The 24,102-nt window shown below is 41.2% G+C and overlaps 1 protein-coding gene across 4 annotated transcripts in view; it reads left to right on the top strand.

Moving 5' to 3' along the window:
* The window catches only part of NDRG3 (NDRG family member 3), a 68,302-nt gene that overhangs the window by 5,258 nt on the left and 38,942 nt on the right, over positions 1-24,102 (top strand). For 2 of the 4 annotated variants that reach the window (XM_025932778.2, XM_086702135.1), the window contains exons 2-3: positions 13,043-13,144; positions 23,253-23,288. In XM_025932778.2, coding sequence (XP_025788563.1) covers positions 13,088-13,144; positions 23,253-23,288 — 93 coding nt within the window. In that variant the 5' untranslated portion in view covers positions 13,043-13,087. The remainder of the gene's footprint in view (positions 1-13,042; positions 13,145-23,252; positions 23,289-24,102) is intronic. The other 2 variants (XM_086702136.1, XM_086702138.1) reach the window with 1 other exon arrangement.

Genomic DNA, 24,102 nt, shown 5'->3' with positions numbered 1-24,102 from the left:
CCTGATGCGGGGCTCTAACTCGTGAACTGCCAGTCCTGAGCCTAAGTGAGATGCTCAACTGACTGAGCCACCCAGGTGCCCTTGTTGGGATGTAGTTTTAACCAGGGTGTTGACTAAAATAGAACTCTGGGTGACTAGACAGTCCAAAGGATAGATTGCTTTTCAGATACAATCCAGGGTGCAGTGCTCTTCTATTAATTTAATAATAATAATAATACCTAAACTTTGTATGGTGCTTTTTAGTTTTCAGAATTCTTTGGTCGCTAAGATCCTGGTAAACTCCAATAGCCAAACCTGAAAAAATAAGCAGAAGAATTAATGATCAGGTGGCGTCAAGTGGAAAAAGTTGCCTTTTAGAGGCCTACCCAAGCTGTAGATGCAGGATTTTCAGTTTCAAATCCTTATTTTGCCAGGTTCATACTCTGCCACTTGCTAGCTGTGTGGCCTTTGGCATATCACAGAACCTCTCCAAGCCTCAGTTTCTTCATCTGCAAAGTGGGGGAAGATTATAGTACCTATCTTATAAATGGGGCGGGAAATAAAATGAAACAATGAATGAACAAAGTGCTTATCATGGTATCTGGTTTAGTGTATTAAGTTAGTATGAGTATTGAGTATTGCATCTTGTGCCGCATCTTAGGTTCTTGTTTGTTCTTTATCTCTACTCAGGCTGTTTTAAAGAACAAATTGTTTTCAGGGATTCTGTCTTAGAACTGATGGGAATCCAGATCCCATCCCAAAAGCGTGTACTAGAGCCTTGCCAGCAGTAGTTTTCCTGGTGTCCTGAGTTGCATCCTTCAAGAGTGGATGACAGAGGGTAGTGCTTCTGCTTCTAGAGTTACTTTAGTATGACCCCCATGTGAGAGCTTCAGCTGGGTGTCTGGAATTAAAAAGAAGGCCCCTAGATAAGGCGTTTGCTCTGTTCTAGTAGTTATCTTTACCAGTACCATGGAATGAATAGATTGATTATACAGCACCGGCTCAGATTCCCAGCTTGGCAGTCTCTGCAGACCTCCTGTTTACCACCTGCTGCCATTCCAGAATCTAGGAGTGACACAACAGGAAGGCGGACCTGTTGGGGTGCTGCTCTTTTCCTTTCAGAAAAAAGCAAGGTGTGTAGATGGCCCTTGGCCAGGGCTGAGGACCAGCAGGGTTGTTTCTGCTAGAATGAGCGTGCTTTTGCAGCATGCTTTTGCAGCTGCCTTTGATCACTCCCCCCCTCAACTCCCTTTCCTTATGGGATAGCATCTCTGAGGGTATTTCTTCTGGTGGAGAGTAACCTAGACTTTCCTTTATGTAGTCAAAAGCTCAGTGAGCTATGTTTTAAAAAGTCATTGTTTCTTCCCTGGAGCTGAGTGGTTTGGCTTGTTTTTCTGGTTTTCTGGATAGTCTCCTGAGACCCTTTCCTTTCCTAAGGGCCCCCAGGAGACAGCAACGAAACCAACATCCATTACTGTAGACACTAAAGGGGATGCTTAAGTCAATAGTTTTACCATTAGATTAATTCGGGCTTTAACCTTGACAAAACATAGGAGCCAAGTCATCAGATAATTGTGCTTCTTATAGACTGAAGTATGGAATTTAGCCCAGTCCTCTGCGATATCTTTCAGAGCTTGGAATAGGAATCCAGGTGCCAGTCCTAGTCCCACACCCAGCTGGTCGTGTGAATTTAGGCAAGTCATGTAAATTTCTAGGCCTCTTTTCTCATTTGAGAATGAAGGCATAACTGTAGACCAGTGGTTCTCAGTCCTAGTTGCATGTAGCCACCAGTGGAACTTTAAAAACAATACCTGGGCCTTACCCTCACCCAATTAAATTGTATCTTTAAGGTTGGGGCCTGGGTATTGATATTTTTCAAAGCTCCCAGGTCTTTCTAATAGGTAACTAAGGGAACTACTGGACAAGATGGCCACTTTTTTTTTTTTTTAATGTATGTTTATTTTGAGAGAGAGAGAGCACCTACAAGTGGGGGAGGGGCAGAGAGAGAGGGAGAGAGAATCCCAAGCAGGCTCTGTGCTGACAGCACAGAGCCAGACTCAGGGCTTGAACTCACGAACGGTGAGATCATGACCTGAGCCTAAATGAAAAGTCAGCTGCTTAACTGACTGAGCCACCCAGGCACCCCAGGATGACCATGTTTTAAACAGCTGTGTCATTCTGCTCTTTAGGAACCTTTACTGTCCACATAGTAAAGTCTGATTTATGTGTTCTGACCAGCCTTGTCTTCTTTCTGGCTACCTGGTTCTTGGTGTCTTCTGGATATGTTGTTCACCTTTCTTTCCCAACCTGATGTGCTCACATGGAATGTCTTCTCCCTTTCAGCTATCCAAAACCTATCCATTCAGTGCCCATCATCGTTATTTCCTTTGGGATCACTGTAGTCCTTACGTATTTGTCCCACCTCTGCACTGGTTTCCAAGCTTCATTTAGCTCTAAATGCAGTGAACACTAGATGCAAGGTAAGACATGATACTCAAGCACTATTCTATCCTTTTGCAGGGATGAGACACATGGAAATACCACTGGTGTGATTTTTATGTTATTAAAACATCTGTGGGTATTTTGTTGGCTATCTCATTATGCATGTGTATTTGACAACTATCAGTTGATGCATAGCTATTTATGACTTGACTCCAATGGACATTTTTAGCTTTATCTCCTATTAGTAATAGGAAACTACTGTTCTTGCCAAACTAGAACATTTTGCAGCAGACCTGTGCTTTCTCGTCTTCTTGCTTTTGAGTTCTCCTCCCTTTCTGCAATTTTTTTATTCTTCTCTCATCGTAACCTACAGGAATTTTATCTATTCTTCAAGGTCCAGTTCAGATGTTACTTCTTCCATGAAACTTTTTCTCAGCACCCACAACCTGCATCTTTGCCCTAAAGCTCCACCACCTTTGGAGCAGTGGTTTTCAACTTGGGGCGATTTTGTTCCCCAGGAGACATTTGGCAATATCTGGAGACATTTTTGGTTATCACAGTGATTTGAGGAGGGTACTACTGGCATCTAGTGGGTAGAGTCCAGAAATGCTGGTAAACATTCTACAATGTGCAGGATGGTTCAAAATGTTAGTGGTGCTGAGGTTGAGAAACTGCCTTAGCGTTTGTCCACTTCACAGGCTCATGTTTATACTGCTTTGAACTGTAGTGATCTGTTCATAGTCTTAATCTCCCTTGCTCAGTTGAACTAATGGGGAAGGTGAACTCAGCCCCAAAACTGTGCTTTCTTGTTAACTTCATAGAGTTTAGTCGTAGAGCTTGTGGCCTGATCCTAACAGCTCAGTGTAATTTAGGATGAGAGATAAAAAGAGGTCTTTAGCATGGGGTGGATTCCATGAGGCAGTCTGCAGAATTTGTCTTTTTTACCCACCAGGTCTTTTCATTCGTAATAACCTGGGAGGAAGTGCAATACAGGGCATAGAATGAGCATTTGGGATTAGAAGACAATTGGGGTTCAGTTCCAGCTGTTGCATTTAGTAGTTGTGTTATTTTGGTCAGTCCATTTCACCTCCGTCAGCCTCAGTTTCCTCATCTATGTAATAGAGATGATGCCAGTGCTCCCGTGTTCTACTTCATGGTTCAGTCATGATAATCCAGCAAGATATTAGATGTGAAGGTGCTTTGTAAAGTGCTATAATAGTTACTCATTCAGGCAGTGGTTTATGTGTAAAAAGAGAGAATGTGAGTCAGCTTGCTGTGGAAGCACCGCTGTCTACCTTCTCACTGCCTGCAGCTTTTCAGCTACCACTACTTCAGCACCAGCTCCAGCTGACCCCTTCCAGCTCATTCTCCTCAGTAAGGCTCCTTTGTTGCCTTCATTCTGTTTTGGTTGCCTGTCTGCAGTCTTGCCAAAACCAAAGTGATTAACTCTGCCTTTAGAATACAGACTAGTGGCCTGATGTCAGTACATCCTGGCAAAGCCTGATGAAGGCCAAATTACCTTGGTCATGAGGGAAAGCTACAAAACAAGACAGTTTGTAGTTTAGAAAGCCAGTACTATGTGTAGTCTCTTATTGTCTTTAAGTTTGTTTATTTTGAGAGAGAGAGCACATGTGCACATGAGCAAGGGAGAGGCAGAGAGAGGCAGGGGAAGAGAGAGAATCCCAAGCAGGCTCCAAGCTGTCAGTGCAGAGCCCGACTTGGGGCTCAAACTCACAAACTGTGATATCGGGACCTGAGCCCAAACCAAGAGTGGGACGCTTAAGCAACTGAGCCACCCAGGCGCCCCAAGAAAGCAATGTTTTTAAGCACTAGAAATCTTAGTGAGTTTTCTCTGACCCGATGGACACAGTACAGGGTGAGATAAAAGCCTGAGAGTCTCATGCCCCTGGGATCAGGCCAGGTGCATTTTTTCTGCTGATTTGCTGAGTGACCCTCAGCTAGTTGTTGAACCTCATCAGGTTGATACCTGGGGGATCCTTCTCTTTGGATTGTGGTAAGAACTGTAGAATTGAAGGATGGGGAAATAATGTAAAGTAGTACATTAAGGGAGATTCTGGGTCACAGAATGTCAGCCCTGTCAGGAGCCAATAAGATCATCCTGCCCAATCTCTTCTCTTAACTGATGAGGAAACTGAGACCTGGAAGGGGAAAATGCTTTACTCAGTGCCACTCAGCTAAGTAGGGCCCTACCTGGGTCCAAAGTCCACATTTGATGTATTTATGGGCTCTTTCCAAAACTCGAAGAATATGAGCATTTATTTTTTTCTGAGTGAACAGTTTGCACTATATTGTTGGACATTAGCCTGTGTTCTGCAGAGCCCTCACGGTCTCATCACCACTTCACCCAGAGCCTTTACACTTTTTTCTGTTTTCTATTTCAGAGTTTTGATGCAAAAATTAAGTCTGTAGCCTTTTTTTTTAATGTTTATTTAAATATTTATTTTGAGAGAGTGCGAGTGGGAGAGGGGCAGAGAGAGGTGGGGGGAGAGAGAATCCCAAACAGGCTCCATACTGTCAGCCCAGAGCCCGACATGGGGCTCAATCCCATGAACTGTGAGATCATGACCTGAGCCGAAATCAAGAGTTGGACGCTTAAGCAACTGAACCACCCAGGTGTCCCAAGTCCATAGTCTTGATCTTTAAAGACCCTCTCAGTGTTGTCTCTGAGTGTCAGAGAACACTGAGGTCTCTTTTGGTCATCCTAGGAACATTTTTGCTTGCACTTCAGAAATGTCAGTTTCTGTAATTCTACGAAGTGATATACATAGTCATGGGCTAATTTTTTAGCATGGAGAACTGAACCTTATTTTTCTTAGATTTTCACTGTCAAAAGATAATGGCCCTGGGGCGCCTGGGTGGCTCAGTCAGTTGGGCGGCCGACTTCGGCTCAGGTCATGATCTCGCGGTCCGTGAGTTCGAGCCCCGCGTCGGGCTCTGTGCTGACAGCTCAGAGCCTGGAGCCGGTTTCCGATTCTGTGTCTCCCTCTCTCTGACCCTCCCCCGTTCATGCTCTGTCTCTCTCTGTCTCAAAAATAAATAAACATTAAAAAAAAAAAAAAAAAGATAATGACCCTTTCTCAATCCACATCCTTCCCTCCTTGGCGTTGGAATTTTCCTCCTTACATGTAAACCTCCCTTCTCCCCTTAACTTCTTTGATAGCATAATTTTGCTTTTCTTCTTATGTCTCTGACATTTTTTTTCTTTGTCTCTCACTGGTTCTGCTTTTCTATCACTAACTTGTCTTTCAGAAAAGGCTTGCAGCTCCTCCTAGTCTCTGGTTTGATAAGCACCTGCAGATTTTCCTCATTAACTCACTCCTGCCTATACTCAGGTCTCTTAGAGGCCCATATTTTAACTCTGACTCTACACTGATTTTTGTCATCAGTTTCTCTGATTGCTTCTCAGCTCCCCCATTGCATTATTATTGACCGTTTTGTTTCCCTTGCATCTAGAGACATGTCAAGTAAGACGTTGCTTTGGCCAAGGTCAAAGAGGTTGTTGCCTTTTTTTTCTCCTCTAGGATTTTGATGGCTTCCTGTCTTGCGTTTAAGTCTTTCATCCATTTTGAGTTTATTTTTGTGTATGGTGTAAGAAAGTGGTCCAGGTTCATTCTTTTGCATGTTGCTGTCCAGTTTTCCCAACACCATTTGCTGGAGAGACTGTCTTTTTTCCATTGGATATTCTTTCCTGCTTTGTCACAGATCAATTGGCCATAAGTTTGTAGGTCCATTCTGGGTTCTCTATTCTGTTCCATTGATTTATGTGTCTGTTTTTGTGCTAGTACTGTACTGTCTTGATGATTACAGCTTTTTAATACAGTTTGAAGTCTGGAATTGTGATGCCTCCAGCTTTGGTTTTCTTTTTCAAGATTCTTTGATTATTCGGGGTCTTTTCTGGTTCCACATAAATTTTAATATTGTTTGTTCTAGCTCTGTAGAATGCTGGTGTTATTTTGATAGGTATTGCAATAAATCCTGCTTCTAACTGTGACTACATTAGGACAGACTAATAAAAGCCCTTTTATCATTCCTTCTAAGGGACCCAGAGGATGCCAGTCAGGAACTCTCCTCAAACTATGAACCCCACATGCCAATCATGAGCATCCCAAACATCTATGCCACTTGCAGAGCACAAGCCTGATATTTAACCTCCAAAAGAAAAAATGGTTCTTTTCTCAGATCCCAGGCACCCTATAAACTTGATTGAGCTACTGAATGCCCAGAAGCTGAATTTTTATTTTCCTTTGTTTTAATATCGCATACATTTCATGAGGAGATAAGGTGGTTTGAATCTTTCATCACGAATCTCAGCCAGCATCTGCAATTCTCTTTTACAGTACCACTATGACTCAGTTAACTGAGACCTATACTTGTGTGCTTATTAATCACACTATAAACTGTGGCTACTTTTTATCTGGATGTCACTGTTTATCAGTAATTTATAATGACAGTTTTGAAGTTTTTCCTTTTTAAAGCAGTATTGCTCACTTTGGAAAATGTGGAACCACAGAACAATGAAAAGGTATTTTACTCACAGTCCTTGCATCTAAAGACGACCACTGTTAACATTTTAGTGTGTTTCCACTTGTTCTTTTTGTCCATGTAAAGTGGTGATTTTCTGAAATTTTTCCAACCTACCCACTTTATTCCCTACTTTATCTTATTTATTTATTTATTTATTTATTTATTTATTCATTTATTTATTTATTTATTTTGAGAGAGAGAGAACATGTGACAGCGAGCAAGCAGGGGAGGGGTAGAGGGAGAGGAAGAGCCCAATCTCATAATCTGAGCCAAAATCAGGAGTTGAATGCTTAACCAACTCAGCCACACAGGCTCTCCTTATTCCCTACTTTAATTCACTCACTTGAAAGCAGGACCCTTCAAGATGTTACTTATTCAAATGTGACTCTCTGTGGGGGGATCTGTCAAGGAGCTCCAGGGCCAGAGGAAAGCCAGAGGTGCCCTCAGTTCCAAAGTGACTGGCATTCACCTAGTGTTGCCATGCATATTTTAAAGATGACGAAAAATGCAATGTTTGTGCCAAGAGAAACACTTAAGGGCACAAATTGAATGAGAAGCCTGTCCCTATCAACTGGGCCCAATGCAGATAACACAGGACAGTAAACTGTTCTAGAGTGACTTAGGAATTGGCATCAAGACAGCAGATGTTCACCTTCCACATTATAGGGCACTTAATGCATTCCTCCAGAGACTCAATTTTTGCTTGGTTCTTACTGTCCCAAGCCCTTGCCAATGAGCAATTCTATAATACCTATAAGAAAACTAAGATCACATGGTGGAAAACTCCATCTCTGATCTCTCAGCTACACACGCTGGCTCCCTCCCAGGAATTTGAGGCCTGCAGTTCCCTCATCTGCATAAATGATAGGGCTGCCAGGTTTCATCCTGGTAATAAGGGCTACTAATATTCTTATAAAGCTGGTAGGGATTTTATAAACTGCAGTAGAATAACAAAATGTTCACCCTCTTTCCCAGTTGTAGGAGGCAGAGGAAGGGCTGACAAGTAAAACACCAGCCATCCTCAAAATGAACAGTGAACCTGCTACCAAATGGATAGAGTATGAAAGGTGAAAAGTGTAATTCCTACTCTGTGCCAGGAATTATAATCTCAGCACCAAATATTTAATCCTCTCAGGCAGATATTTCCATTTCTTAGAGACAACAAATTCAGGCTTAGAGAAGTTAAGTAACTATTCCAATATCTCACATCTATGTGAGTAATAGAGCAAGAATGTTAAAAAACCTTTGCTTTCCCCACTATACCATAATGTCTAGGCCTTGTGTACTGACTGTAGGATCCTGGGCAAGTTTCTTCCTCTCTACCCACAGGGGCACCTCCTTGAAGTAAAGGTAGTAGAAGCCTACAGTAATCCTATATCACCAAAGACTTGGAAGCTAGAGTGAAGTTTTGAATCATCATACACCAAAGACTTGGAAGCTAGAGTGAAGGTTTGAGTCATCATACCAGGACAAGAACCCTCGCTATCTCAGTAGATAGCTTACAGACAAGGAGAAGACAGAATGAGGAGAGAGAAGAGAAATGAAATTCCAGCTATTACTTGGAAACTAGTTGCAGAAGCAAGAATTATTCTTGTTTGTTGTTAGAACAGTGTGCCTCAGACTTCAATGTACAATCACCTGGGGATCTTGTTTTTGATTTTAGCCAATCAGTTTTGAGTGATGGCAATCCAACTTGTGACCTCATCAGCTGAGGAGAGAAGAACATTGGAGTTGAGGTGGTGAAGAACTGAAAGGCTTAATTATAGCAACAATCCCCCCCCCTTTTTAAAGTTTATTTATTTTGAGAGTGAGCACACATGCATGCGGGAAGGGCACAGAAAGAGAGAGAGAGAGAGAATCCCATCTTGGCGCTGTCAGCACATAGTCTGATGTGGGGCTCAACCTCACAAGCCATGAGATCATGATCTGAGCCGAAATCAAGAGTTGGAGGCTTAACCAACTGAGCCACCTGAGCACCCCAGCAATCCTTAATAGAGATGAGGATATGGTATAGGAAGACCTTTCATCTAATTTCATCCTACCTTCTTCCCAAAAGGATTTCAATAAATTAAATGGGATTTTTAAAAGATTCAACAGATCAAACCAACTAGAAGGGAAATATACTAAAGAGAAGAGTTTAGTAATCTGTTGCAGAAATCTAGCTGAAAGGTGACAAGTGTGATCACACTACTAGAATCACAGATATAAAGAAAAGGGAAGATCTGACATAAAAAGTTGGCAAAAATAGCATAAGGTCAGAAGAGATTTTGCCAATGTTTTCAGTTAGAAAGAGAAAAGAATCATGGAATAATGGTGCAGTCAATAACAATGCAATGGGGTGCTGGGGAAACTGGACAGCGACATGCAGAAAAATGAACCTGGACCACTTTCTTACACCATACACAAAAATAAACTCAAAAGGGATGAAAGACCTAAATGTAAGACAGGAGGCCATCAAAATCCTAGAGGAGAAAGCAGGCAAAAACCTCTTTGATCTTGGCCACAGCAACTTCTTACTCAACACATCTCCAGAGGCAAGGGAAACAAAAGCAAAAATGAACTATTGGGACCTCATCAAAATAAAAATCTGCATAGCAAAGGAAACAATCAGCAAAACTAAAAGGCCGCCTACAGAATGGGAGAAGATATTTGCAAACAACATCTCAGATAAAGGGTTAGTTCCCAAAATCTATAAAGAACTTATCAAACTCAACACCCAAAAAACAAATAATCCAGTGAAGAAATGGACAAAAGACATGAATAGACACTTCTCCAAAGAAGACCTCTAGATGGCCAACCGACACATGAAAAAATGCTCAATATCACTCATCATCAGGGAAATACAAATCAAAACCACAGTAAGATACCACCTCACACCTGTCAGAATGGCTAACATTAACAACTCAGGCAACAACAGATGTTGGCAAGGATATGGAGAAAGAGGATCTCTTTTGCACTGCTGGTGGGAATGCAAACTGGTGCAGCCATTCTGGAAAACAGTCTGGCTATTCCTCAAAAAATTAAAAATAGAACTACCCTACAACCCAACAGTTGCACTACTAGTTATTTATCCAAAGGATATAGTTATGCTGTTTTGAAGGGGCACATGTACCCCAATGTTTATAGCAGCACTATCAACGATAGCCAAAGTATGGAAAGAGCCCGAATGTCCATTGAAGGATGAATGGGTACAGATGTATATATATATATACAGTGGAGTATTACTCAGCAATCAAAAAGAATGAAATCTTGCCATTTGCAGCTATGTGGATGGAACTAGAGGGTGTTATGCTAAACAAAATTAAAGAAAGACAAATATCATATAACTTCACTCATATGAGGACTTTAAGATACAAAACAGATGAACATAAGGGAAGGGAAGCAAAAATAATATAAAAAAAGGGAGGGGGACAAAACATAGGAGACTCCTGTATGTGGAGAACGAACAGAGGGTTGCTGGAGGGGTTGTGGGATGGGGGATGGACTCAATGGGTGAGGGGCATTAGGGAATCTACTCCTGAAATCATTATTGCACTGTATGATAACTGACTTGAATATAAATTAAATAATAAAAAAAAGCAGGATTTACTTTGGTGTATTTGGTCAGTAATAGCTAAAAGATAGTCTAGAACCCATACTCTCTCCTTAGCCAAGTAAGTCAAAGCCATGCAATCTTATATCTGGAGAGAAAAACAGAAAAATGGATTAATAGGCTACTACCTTGTGAAGACTTTTTTGATTCTCACCAATCAGAAGCAATTGTTCCTTGAACTATTACGGCCCTTCTTTTTACTTATTATTTTGTAGTTAGTTTATAGATAGCTGTCGTCTCTACCCTTTAGTAAACTGGAAAGCAAGGACCTTCTTTGTATCTTCCATAATGCTGTGCACAGTGGGTATTCAATAAGTGGTTGTTGAATAGCTACATCCCCAACTCATTGAATTAGTATTTTTCCTGACTGATAAGTTCAAGGCCAAGGCAGAGGAGATGAAGCCTGGGGCTTTAAAGTCTGGGTGGAGGGGCACCTGGGTGGGTCAGTTGGTTAAGCGTCCAACTTCGGTTCAGGTCACCATCTCACAGCTCATGGATTCGAGCCCCACATTGGGCTCTGTGCTGACAGCTCAGAGCCTGGAGCCTGCTTCAGATTCCATGTCTTCCTCTCTCTCTGCCTCTTCCCTGCTCACACTCTGTCTCTTTCTCTCAAAAATAAATAAACATTATAAAAAATAAAATAATAAAGTCTGGGTGGAATAACTTGTCTACAATATCCAGTATTTGCAGCCTCTCCCCATGACTTCCTGTCCAGTGTTATGGAGTAAGAATTTATGTCTCATTACTCTGCCTCCCCACCTCCATCTACTCTCTTCTCCTAGAACTCTGTTTCCCTGTCTTCTCCTTCTCTGTTGGTTATCTATTGCTATGAAACAAATCAGTCTCAAACAGGATTATTATTGCTCATAGTTTCTGTGAGTCAGGAATGCAGGTGGTGGCTTGGTAGGATGGCTCAGGTTCAGGGTCTCCAATGTGGTTGCAGTCATATATCTCTGGGGCTGCAGTCATCTGAAGTCTTGACTGGGCCTGGAACATCCATCTGCAAGGTAGCTTACTCACATGGCTGGCAGATTGGTACTGGCAAGTTGGTTCCTTTCTACATGGGCCTCCCCAGAGGCTGTTTGAATGTCCTCACTATACTATATCTGGCTTCCTCCAGAACTAATGAGTGAAGACTATAATGTCTTGAAGCAGAAACTATGCCTTGTATGATATAACTTCAGATGTCATGTATTGTTGCCTCTGCCATATTTTATTACTTACACAGACCATCCCTGATTTATTTGGAGATTACATGAGTGCAGATATCAGGAGTCAAGGATCATTGAGTTGTTTAGAGGCCATCTTGGAAGCTGGCTTTCCTACTCTCCATCTACTGCTATGATTCACCAAGTAAAGGCTAATGAGCTGCCTTGGTTCATCTCCCCCTACATTCCCATTCCTAAGTCAAGGCCTCATCCTGGGCTATAGCATTAGCCTTCCGGTTTTGTTCCCCTTTTAATCCTTTCTCCATACTGTTGCTTCCTGAAGCATAGCTTTGAGCTTGTTGTTCTCTTAGTTACACATCTTCAGTAACTAAACTGTACACTCCAGAAAAGCAAAGACTAGTATCTGTTGCTGCAAAAAAAAAAAAAAAAAAAAATTACCATAGGGCCACCTGGGTGGCTCAATTGGTTAAGCGTCCAACTTTGACTCAGGTCATGATCTCACAGTTCATGAGTTTGAGCCCACATCAGGCTGTCTACTGTCAGCACACAGCCCACTTTGGATCCTCTGTCCCCCTCTCTCTACCCCTCCCCTGCATGCTCGCTCGCTCTGTCTCAAAAATAAACATCTTAAAAAATAATACTTTAAAATATATATATTACCACAAACTTACTGGCTTAAAACAGCATACAACACATTTATTGTCTGACAATATCTGGGGGTTGGGAATCTGGCAAGAGTTGACTGGGTCCTCTACAAGTCTGCAGTGAAGGTGTTGGTCAGGGCTAGGTTCTCGTCTGAGGTTTGATTGGGGAACTATCCACTTCCAGTCCCATGTGGTTGTTGACAGCAATCAGTTTGTGCAGGTTGTTGGACTGAGTGTCTTAGTTTCTTGGTCTTTTGGCTGGAGGCTGTCCTCAGTTCTTTGCCATGTGGCCCTCTCACACATGCCAACTTGCTTCTTCAAAGCTAGCCAAGGAAAGTGTGTCTTTTAGCAAGACAGATGTTAAAATATTATGTAATGTCATCATGTACAGGTACTTTTGTACATTCCATCATTTGCCATTTTGGTTAAAAGCAGGCCATGGGTCCCATCCACACGCAGTGGTGGGAGGGGGTTATGCAAGGGTATGAATACCAGGAGACAGATCATGGAGGCCACTTTAAAGTCTGTCTTCCATAACTGTTTAGTCTTCTGTGTCTTCAGCACCCTGAGCAGTGCATGACACTAATCTCTAGTATTGCAGTGAATCAACATAGTGTGACTATTATGTTTCCAGCTTCTAGATTAAGCCTCTTTACTTCTTTCTGTTTCAGAGTTACTGATTTATTCTTGAGAATCCTCTACTCTCATCTGTCCTGATGGATGAACTTCAGGATGTTCAACTCACAGAGATCAAACCACTTCTAAATGATAAGGTAAAGACCATGCTGTTTTCACTAAAATATATATGTCCTTTCTGTGATTAGTTAATTCTCTATATTTTCTTAATAGCAACTAACTCAAAACATTCATCTTCACTTTCGATGGAGGAAATACTTTAAAAAATAAATTTCTTAACCATCTTTTTGATATCTTTCCTTCTTTTTTCTTTCTTCCTACTTTTGTTTCCGTGGGCCAAATTCAGTCAAGTTATCCTTGAGACTGTCTTGTTTTACTGATAGAGACATTAAGGGAAAAAAAATATGACAAAGTTAGGCAGAAATTATGAGAGTGAGGTTTGACTTAGAATCCAAGTGTCTTGACTTTCAGTTTCTATAAGGAAAAGTGAATATCTATGGCTGGTGATGTACATAGGCTGTAAGACTTTCCCTAATGTTTGTCAAGTCTGCTATGTGACCTTTCTGTCAACTTTGAGATTTTCATCGGGGATGTATGGATGTCAGTAATACACCTCATTTTTCTGTTAGTGTTAGAGAACAGTGAACAGCGTAGTTTAGTCACCAGAATTCAGAGAATAAAGACTGGTGTGATGGTAGGAGTTACCAAAAAGCTAAGAAAGGATTATCCTGCCTCCTGTCCGTCCCCATTCAGTAAGTGTTCCTGAAATTCCCTTTTCTAGCCTCTGCTTTTGGTTTATTGTCATTACCCCTATTAAAATACTCTTGTAGGAGTGCCTGGGTGGCTCAGTCTGTTAAGTGTCTGACTTTGGCTCAGGTCATGATCTCATGGTTCGTGAGTTTGAGCCCCACATTGAGCTCTGTGCTGATAGCTCACGGCTCAGAGCCTGGAACCTGCTTTGGATTCTGTCTTCCTCTCTCTCCCTGCCCCTCCCTCCACCTTTCAAAAGTAAATAAACATTTAAAAATACATACATACATACATATGTACACACATACATACATACATACTCTTATAGCTAGGTGTGAATGAGCCCATGGCATTCTTCCCTGAGGAAAGTATTGATAAAAGGTAAGAGTAAAGGGGGCACCTGGGTGGCTTAGTTGGTTAAGAGTCTGGCTTCGGCCCAGGTCATGATCTCACAGTTCATGAGTTCAAGCCCTGCATTGGGCTCTCTGTTATCAGCGCAGGGCCCCCTTCAGATCCTCTGTACCCCTCTCTTTCTGCCCCTCCTTGCCCATTCATATATTCTCTCTCTCTATCTCTCAATCTCTATTTAAAGTCAACATTAAAAAAAAAAAGTACGAGTAAAGATGGATGAGGTTGGGATGGGGGTGCTACAACAGAAGATGCTGTTGCCCTTATCTTTTTTGGCCAAAGGCCCACCTATAACTTCTAGGGCTGTTGACTTACCATGTGTTTATTAATTTGCTATTGAATCCTGTCAGTTCCATTTTCATTCCTATGACCTCATCTCTCTACCCTACTCCCGCCCCATCTTTATCTTTTACTAGAGATTTTGCCCTCTCCTTCGTCAGGCTGCACACCTTTTTTAGCCCCTATTTGGTTTCTCCTGCTGCTTTCCCTCATCTTTTCAGAAAATCTTGACCGCCTTTACTGTCTTCTGGCTGTCCCCAAAATAATGTGCCACAAGGAGGAAGGAAATAAAATCTGCATCTGTAGAGCTTATGTATAGCCACAGAAATGAATAGTTACAAGGCAGGTGGGAGTAGACAATTTAACTTCAGGAAGGTAGTAATCGATCCTAAACCTGGCTGATCATCAGAATCAACTGGGGAATTGTTTAGAAATAGGGAATGCGGGGCGCCTGGGTGGCGCAGTCGGTTAAGCGTCCGACTTCAGCCAGGTCACGATCTCGCGGTCCGTGAGTTCGAGCCCCGCGTCAGGCTCTGGGCTGATGGCTCGGAGCCTGGAGCCTGTTTCCGATTCTGTGTCTCCCTCTCTCTCTGCCCCTCCCCCGTTCATGCTCTGTCTCTCTCTGTCCCCAAAATAAATAAACGTTGAAAAAAAAATTAAAAAAAAAAAAAAAGGAATGCTGGCTTCCACTGTAGACTAGCTAAATTGGAATGTAAGGGGAGGGAGACAGGACATACACACACACATACCACACACTTTTCTATGACCAGTGGTCTTCAGCTTTGGCTGCTTATTGGAATTACTTGGGGAGATTTAAATATCACCGATGATTTTTGGTAGAGATTCTCCAGATTCTGACTGAATTGGTCTGGGGTGTGGTTGAGCTTTTTAAAAAAAATCCTGAAATTGAGAACCTAAAGTGATTCTGGTTAGTCATTGTTGGAAACCCGTACCCTGATGGGTCTCAGATATTTGAGGACTGAGGTACAAATAGGAGGAGGATCCTTCCTGGACCCTAGAAGGGCACAGGATGCCTGAGCAGGTGCCTGCATGAAAGAGCAGTTTGTTGCATATCTCATAGAAAAGGCAGCTGGAAGAGGAAAGATTCAATGTATATGACCATGGAAAAACAATAAATTAACACCTGGGTCCTCCTCTCTTGAGGCTTCAGTGATGCCTTGGCTGTGTCTAAAGTGTGCCCAAGTGGTATGGATGGAATTGTGCTCATCCCCTCACCCCAAACTTGCATGTTGAAACCCTAACCCCACATGTCACCATATGGGACATAGGGCCCTTAGGAGGTGATTAAGGTAACGTGAGGTCATAAAGGTAGAGCTTTAATCCTGTAGGACTGGTGGCCTTATAAGAGGAAGAGCGAGAACTCTCTCTCTTACACACCACCCCCCATGTGAGGACATAGGGAGGTGGTAGCCATCTGAAAGCCAGGAAGACAGCTCTCACCAGAAACCAAACCCTGCTGGAATCTTGGTCTCGGACTTTCAGCCTCCAGAGCTGTGTCAGGCTGCCCAGGCAGTCTAAGACACCACTCAGTCAGTGTCTCACTCCCTAACATCTGTTAGCTTCTCTTTGATGTGCTGTTCCTACCCACTTCCCATGCTCTCTCTCTCCCTGAGAAGTGTTCCTATCTCCTCACTATTCTTGAAAGCTCCCCTGCTCCAGCCCAGCTTTGTAGAAGAAGATTGGTGTGAGGCATTCCCAAAGAGTTCACCCTCTTAGTCCCCCTGGCCCAGTACATCAGTGCTTCTGTCTTTGCCCAGCATGTGTGTGCTTTTGCATACATTCTGAAAGGTACGATGGTAACACCCTTCATCAGGTATTTCATTTGATCCCCCAGTTGCCCAGTGGTATAGGGAACACAGATCAGTTTGTTCCCATACTGCTGATGAGAAAACTAAGGATGAGAAAGGTGAAATAGCTTACTCAGATTGAATGCCATAGAATGCTTGCTGTCAGGTAGGATTTCTCAGTCTTGGCACTGTTAATGTTTTGGGATGGATAACTGTTGTGGGGACTGTTGTGCATATTGTAGGACATTCAACAGCATTCCACTATAGCAATACCACTAGATTCTCTATCCACTAGATTCCAGTACCACTCAGTTGTGACAACCAAAATGTCTCCAGACATTGTCCAATATTCCATGGGGTCACAGTCTCCCCAGGTGAGAACCACTGCCATAGGGGATAGGCCTTCAAGTTTTGATAGGAGTAGATGTCTGGAAGGTTTTTGGGGGGGGGGGCAAATTTTTTGGCCTATCCTGCTATTATTGATTATGCACCTTTTATGTGCCAGGTGCTTTACGTACTTTCTTTTAATCATCAGAGTATCCCTTTGAAGTAGATAGTATTTTTCCTCACTTAGAAGATGAAAAACTGGCTTGCCCGGTCAGTATGTGGCAGAGTCAGGACTGAAACCCAGGTCTGTCATATTCTAAACCCTGAGTCCTTTCCACTATGTGATCTCATCACCTCTGTGGCTTGCCATGTCTCTTTAAGGAAAAGCCTAGAGATGTGTATCATTTCATCTCGTCTTTTTGCCCATTTTCATAGATATACTCTTAGCTAGAAAACATTGCTGTACCCTTCCAAGCTTCAGGGAGCTAGAGGAAGTCTAGACCCAACCTGTTATGGAGAGATTTGTCCTGAGATGACTATAAGGAAGCATTCTCAGAATAGCTTTAAGCAAGGCTTATGTTAACTTGTCTCTTGTCATTTGTTGGTACTTTTCCCATTTAATTTTAGTATGCTTGTAATTTTGTCTGTGGCTCAGAATTGTGAAGAAGTGGGTAATTTTGCCATGCCTGTTTTGGCTCCAGTAATGAAAAGAAGCAATTGCCAGTGCTTATCTTTGTTTTGGGGGGCAGACATTGTATAGAAATGTGAACCGATTTTTTTTCTTAAATAGCATTTAACTATTTGTAGTGCATTTTCACAGATATTATCTTCTTTAAATCTCCCAGCCTCCTATGAAATAAGTAGTTAAAGGTATTTTTAACTCCATTTTACAGATAGGCTCAGAGAGGTTATAGTACTTGTCTAAAGGTAGTGTCTAGAAGGGTGGTGAACCCACATCTGTTGACTTCAACTTGGATCAGGGGGTCTAGGGCTCTGCCCACCACCTGCTGCCTCTTGAAGCTGGTCATTCCAACCTCCTCAACCTTATAACAAGCAGGAGAGCTGACTGATTTGTGCTTCATTTTCTCTAACCTCAACTATATTAAAGTATGCGCCAGAAAAGACTAATAAAAGAAGAGCAAAACATTAATGATAGCAGCTATTTCTCAATAGAGAGATGATGGATGGTTATAATTTTCTTTATACTTCTCTACAGTGAGCGTGTACTTTCCTTTTTGTAATTGGAACACCAGAAAAAAAGGATTTGGTACAAAATGATACAAAAATGTACAAAAATGGTACAAAAAATACTGAACCGAGTGAAAGCCAAGGGGCAGTCTTGAGAAGATAAGCAGAAAGCCACAACTGGCTTCTGCAGAATTGAGGAAACATCAAGTAGGTTGAATAAGTAGTGGAGAGAATAGAAACAAGTTATTTACCTTTTTTGGTTGTTAAAATAGAAAGTGAGATAGACCGTATCGCAGTTTAAGTTTTCCGTCTCTACTCATGACTGGAAATGTAAGCAGAGGAGAGAAAACCCATGAATGAGCTTGTTTGTAACTTTCAGGACAGCAGAGACAGGCAAAGGGTTAGTGCCAAGGTTTCTTTCTTTCTTTTTTTTTTTTTTTTTTTTTTTTTAGAGTTAAAAACAGAGTTGTTGACCTTTTCATTAAAGACTATTTGTGAAGTGCTACCTCTACTATGCACTGGAGGGTGGGTGTCTATTAATGTGCTAAGAAGTGATTGTCACATATTTCATAAATGGCCTAGATGGGACTGGAGCAGGAAATGAGTTCCCAAGCAAGTAATGGTACCACTGTAACAGACCACTGTCAACTGGCTACAAGATCAGCAGGAGATAGTGGAAGAAGCCATAGCCACAAGCTACCTAAGGAGTTTTTAGTGCAGGCGGTCAGTGACACATGACATTAACCTGATAGTATGTTATAGAAGAGTTTATTTTAGACTTGAAATTGTACTTTTTCAGCAGTGTACAGACGATTATCTGATTGTAGACCGTTTTATCCAAGTATCTAACCTCTTTATAAATTTCTTTGTGAAGTCTCAGTTTCTTTGTATTTTTTGAAGTCCATAATATAAGTGCTTTAAATATATATACACATATACCCACACAAACACACTTGTGCATATATATATATGTATATAATTTTCACTTTGGATTTTCAGCTTGATCAGATTTCTATTTAAAAATGGTTTATTGGGGCGCCTGGGTGGCTCAGTTGGTTAAGTGTCCAACTCTTGGTTTTGGTTCAGGTCATGATCTCACAGTTCATGGGTTCAAGCCCCACTGCACTGACAGTGCAGAGCCTGCTTGGGATTCTCTCTCCCCTCTCTCTCTGCCCCTACCCCACTCTCTCTCAAAGTAAATAAACTTAAAAAAACTTTTTAAAATAAAGGTTTATTGATGATTGTAAAAACATTGATTTATTAATCCGTGTTAATTGATTAAATTAATCTTTATTAACAAAGAAAAAGTATTTTCTAGGTTTATCTAACCCTTCTGCTTATACAGTTACCCATCTTTCCACTTTCTGTTGGTAGGGATTGTCTTTTGTTACTAGAAATGCCATATTTTATTCTTTGACAGTTTTTTTTTTCAAATCAGCTTGTTTCTAAAACTTTTATTATTGTAACAACTCCTTCTCCCCACTTTAGTTCCTAAAGTGCATGTAACTTTGGTGTTCATTTCTTACTCAAATTGAATATCTCTGTTTTGAGATGCTTATAACCTTTAAAAATGATGTTTACTGTGTTTACTGAGTACCAGGACTGGGAATAGAGGTACCCTACCATACTTCAGATTCACAGAACAGGTATATTTGCCCCAAATCTCTTCCTGTTGGTAGTTGGTTCTAAGGTCTTATGCATCTTGTCTTTCTTTATATCTGTTGTTTTCTGTCTTTTGAAACTATATATGCCTCTTGACTAGATCTCATGTCGGGAAACTACATTTCTTTTCTCCCTAGCAATTGTTTTTTAAATTCCCCCCATCGTCCTTCTATTCATATTTCTCTTCATTCATTGATCTATTCTTAGTTGCTTCTTGCTTATTCTCCAGGCTTATAATATTTGAGAGAATGACTTTTTAATCTACCTTCTTGAGCTGCTTCATTTATCTTCATTCACCTTCTACATGTAGTCTTGAGGCTACACCAGGAAATACTCCCTTTGGCTGGCGTCTACCTTGACTGCAACTTTCAGTAATTATTTTTTTTCTTGGCCCACTCTTTTTTACTGTCTTCCTCCAATTATTCTATTATTTTAATTTTTTCTTGACTCCTTTTCTGCTAATTAAGTCTGCTTAGTGCAAGAATCTCTCTGAACATGGAATTAATGGTATCTTCAAAATGGACAGAAAGAAAAAAGAAAACACCCAGAACTTGAAATTTCTGGGAATTTTGTTAGAGTATAACCATGTACCTCTAATATCAGAGATAGGTAAGTCCCTAGGGAATTCTTTCTTCTAGGATGCACCCAGTGAGTAGTATTGAATTTTTAATGAATTCAGAGACTATGGCTTCAGTTTACCACAGTTGAGAGGGGACCAGCTAATGATCTCCATTCAGAAACTCTGGATGCCAAATACTATCAAACAGACTTAATCATATCCTTTCTCTAGGATGATCACTCAGGAAGCCTGTAGCCACTCTCCAAGACCACCTGGTGCCTCTTTAAAACAACAACAATAACAAGTGTTATACTGAGGAATGTATAGAATTGTTGAGTCACTACCTTGTACACCTGAAACTAATATAACACCACATTAATTATACTGGAATTAAAGTCAACAACTGTTAGATAGTCTTTGTCGAGTTACAGTACCTTTTTTCTGGGAGTCTAGCTGTGAATGTTGGATAAGGAACACGTAGTTGTTTTTTGCTAGATAGTTAATGAAAAAGGGTGGCTTTGGTTTCTGGAGAGAATTGCCTCTTTCTCCTTTTGGTATTTCAGAGGTTTTGTGCTCATCTCAGTCTTTAGGAACTCAAAAAATGCCTCATGACTCTGATCATGTGGTTGTGAGGAAGGAAAACTCATGCATACAGTGACAGCTGCTTCCCAAAGAGCTCATCCGAATTTGTGTCTCTCTTCTATGACCAAGATTTTAGTTCAGTCTAGAGTGATTTTCTTTAATCTAAGTCTCTAAAGGAACCTCTGGGAAGCCAAAAGATTGAAGTCTAATATGGTCTGTTTGTATATCATTATACATTATTCCTCAAAAGATTAAATGAATCTTTATTTTTTTTTTATTTTAAAAAAATTTTTTTTTTTCAACGTTTATTTATTTTTGGGACAGAGAGAGACAGAGCATGAACGGGGGAGGGGCAGAGAGAGAGGGAGACACAGAATCGGAAACAGGCTCCAGGCTCCGAGCCATCAGCCCAGAGCCTGACGCGGGGCTCGAACTCACGGACCGCAAGATCGTGACCTGGCTGAAGTCGGACGCTTAACCGACTGCGCCACCCAGGCGCCCCAAAAGATTAAATGAATCTTTAAATCTTATATTACAAAATAACAAGTTACAAACATATTTTTTGTATCATACCAAATCCTTGTTTTCTACTTTTCTAATTACAAAAAGGGAGTTACTTCCTTATTGTAGGAAAGTACAAAGAAAATTATAATCATCCATCATCTCTCTATTGAGAAATAGCTGCTGTCGTTAACATTTTGGTATTTTTCTGCTAGTCTTTTTTTGGTGCATATTAATGTAGTTGAGGTCAAATTGTAAAGACTGTATCCTTTATTTTTGCTTAGTCACCATATCCTACTTAAACCATCTACCCTAGTAGTGCATGAGAGGGCCCTTCCTTTTGCTTTTCACAATCTAATTAGAAATTAAATGCAGTGACTTCTCTGAAGGACTTCTCAGGCATTTTGTGGGGCTAGTGGGAGCCGTGGAACATTATGATCCTTGTTGCCAACGACAGCATTCCTCAGAGATGTGCTACCCAGTCCCATTTGCGTGGTGTCTTAGGTGTCCTTCCGTGCTGTGACTGCATCAGACTTTATTTTGTGAATGTGGTTTCATGCCAGGAGCAATATTTCAGACTAGCTGTCTCTACCACTCTTTCCTATTCTTGGTCCCATCTTCTGTCTCTGTGATTGGTAATCTGTTGTGACTTCACTGCCGATTTTAGAGAAACAAGGGTGTGCTCCTCCCTAGCCTTGTTCTTTCAGAAGCTTTCTGCTTCTAGATCAGTGCTATCCAGAAGTTCTCAGTAATGGAAATGGAAAAATGGAAATTCTGCAATAATGGAAATGCTCTGTATCTGCACTGCCCAATAATAGAGTAGCTACTAGCCACATGTGTGTATCAAGCACTTGAAATCTGAGTAATGTGACAGAGAAACTGGATTTTTTATTTTAATTAATTTTAATTGCCACATGTGGCTAATGGCTACCCTAATAGATAGTGTCACTCTAGATTATCTCAGTAGGTTCTGCTAGTTAACTCTTTTAGAGAGGACAGTCTATATCTTAGAGGTTTTATGTGTGTGTGTATGGTTGGTTGGTTTGTTTGTTTTTACACAGTGGGCTGTGTTTCTAACCTGTCTGTTTTGTTCTGCCAGCAGTGTGGGTAGAGGATACAGAACTGTTTCTAAGAGGATCTTGAAAAGGGGTATCGGACTTCTTCATACTCCCTTGGGATCAGAAATCTAGATCCTGTCTGGAGGGGCAGCTTTTGGGAACGTGTTTAGTAGTGGCTCCACATCTCTTGGAAGTCAATTGTAGACAGAACAGATATGTTACTCTAACACAGTTTCTAAATAATGAGACGTTTTCCCCCAGGGGGTGGGGGTGTTTACTTTATGAAAGATCAGGTCAGAATGGTTTTTTCCCCTCTCAGATATATCACTCATTATCCTTTTTGTATACTCTTAGGTCATATTTTTGCAACTCTGGCATCTGAAATGCTATAAAAATGCCTCTGAGTCATTGCCATTGATTTTTTTTTTTCCCAAACAAACATTACTATGATATAATCTCATTTTAGAAGTCTGGTGAATTCTCCTTGAATCTTTTGACTATGTTCTACTTTTGAAATGACTCAGTGACTTGTCCTTTTTCCTATCAGCAATTTTATGAGATGCAACAGATAGGCCAGTGTATTAGGAATCCTGTTTTGTCTGTCTTTCCCTCCTTCAGTGATACTGCCTTTTTCCCTTGTTAAATTACAAGTCTTCCATTTCTGATCCATCTATATCTTTGTTCTCTTCTTGATTCTTTCTTTAATTCCTGGTTCTGGTCACCCTGGCTCCTGCCCTCCTTTGCTCCTCTCAGGGTTGGCCTCCAACCCCTTTTTCCCAGATACTTTCTGTGTGGGTTGTGACTGTGCCCTAAGACTTTGATCCTTGTTTTATCCTCTTCCCACAGGTTCTCACTGCTCTCTTTAGGGAGGGAAGCAGGAAATTACATTACTGGGCAGCCAGGCTCCTTTCCTTTATCTTTACAGGAAGCCTGCCAAAGTGTAATCTTACCTTTTACATGTTAGGAGCCCACCCTGTCTCTGAAGCCTTTTGATGAGAATCATTTTAGTTTTATGGTGACCAAAAGGCTGCACGTGCACTGCTTGCACTGTGAACTGAATTTGCTGCACATTTGGGGAAGCCACATGGGGAAACTGACTGTGTTTTCTGCCTTCTGTTGACAGACTGGTACACGAAACTTCCAGGACTTTGACTGTCAGGTAAGGACTGTACAAGCACCAAGGGGGGCTATGTACAGGATTTCTGCAGTGCTTCCCTCCCTGTGCTGGTGGCCTTGTAGAAGTGGATCTCTCTTCATAGCTAATCATAACTCCTTCATGTTCTTTTGGTCATTGGATCAGGTTTATTTAAAACGATTTGCTGTAGTGTTCAAAAATTGCCTGCCAGGTGCCTGTGTTATGGTTGTATGTTACTGGGTTGAGCTGTCACTTTCTGATTAAGAACTCCATTGGAAACCCCAGTCACAGGTGTTAAATGGAGTGGTGTCACCTCACTGCAGAGAAGGTGGGGGAGGAGAGTTTGGAGGGGAGACTGATCAACAAAATCTTTTTCTAAAAGAAAAAGACAAATTAACTAAGTATCATTAATACAAAATGGAGATTTCTTTTGGCTTTATGCTTGGAGATGCAAAATTCAACTTGAGTCGTTAGTCCTTAATTAAATGATATTATTCTTCCTAGTTGCTTTTGCCTGTAGCTCTATTGCCAATTTGCAGATCAATAAAATGAACCAGCATCTCTCCATCTACCTAATTTATCTGTTGACTGGCCCTGAAAGAAATGGGAGGAAGAAGTGAGTACATGGAAATGAGAACCTTATGTTTGGAGATGGATTCATAGCAGTGACTGTCTGAAGCAACATGAAGTAAACTCAGAGGGTACTAGGCAGAGAAGGAAGGTGTGGAAAACCAGCTTCCTTGCTTCCAGGATTCAATCATCCTGTATATGCATAGGCAAATAGTTATTTTCAGATATGCATTTTATGTTAAGTACATTGGAGTCTGTCTATAGCATT

This window comes from Puma concolor, chromosome A3 (assembly GCF_028749965.1).
Source record: "Puma concolor isolate L17-30 chromosome A3, mPumCon1.1.hap2, whole genome shotgun sequence".
Lineage (NCBI taxonomy): Eukaryota > Metazoa > Chordata > Mammalia > Carnivora > Felidae > Puma > Puma concolor.
The sequence above is the reverse complement of the archived record's forward strand: the minus strand, read 5'-3'. Positions and strand labels throughout refer to the sequence as shown.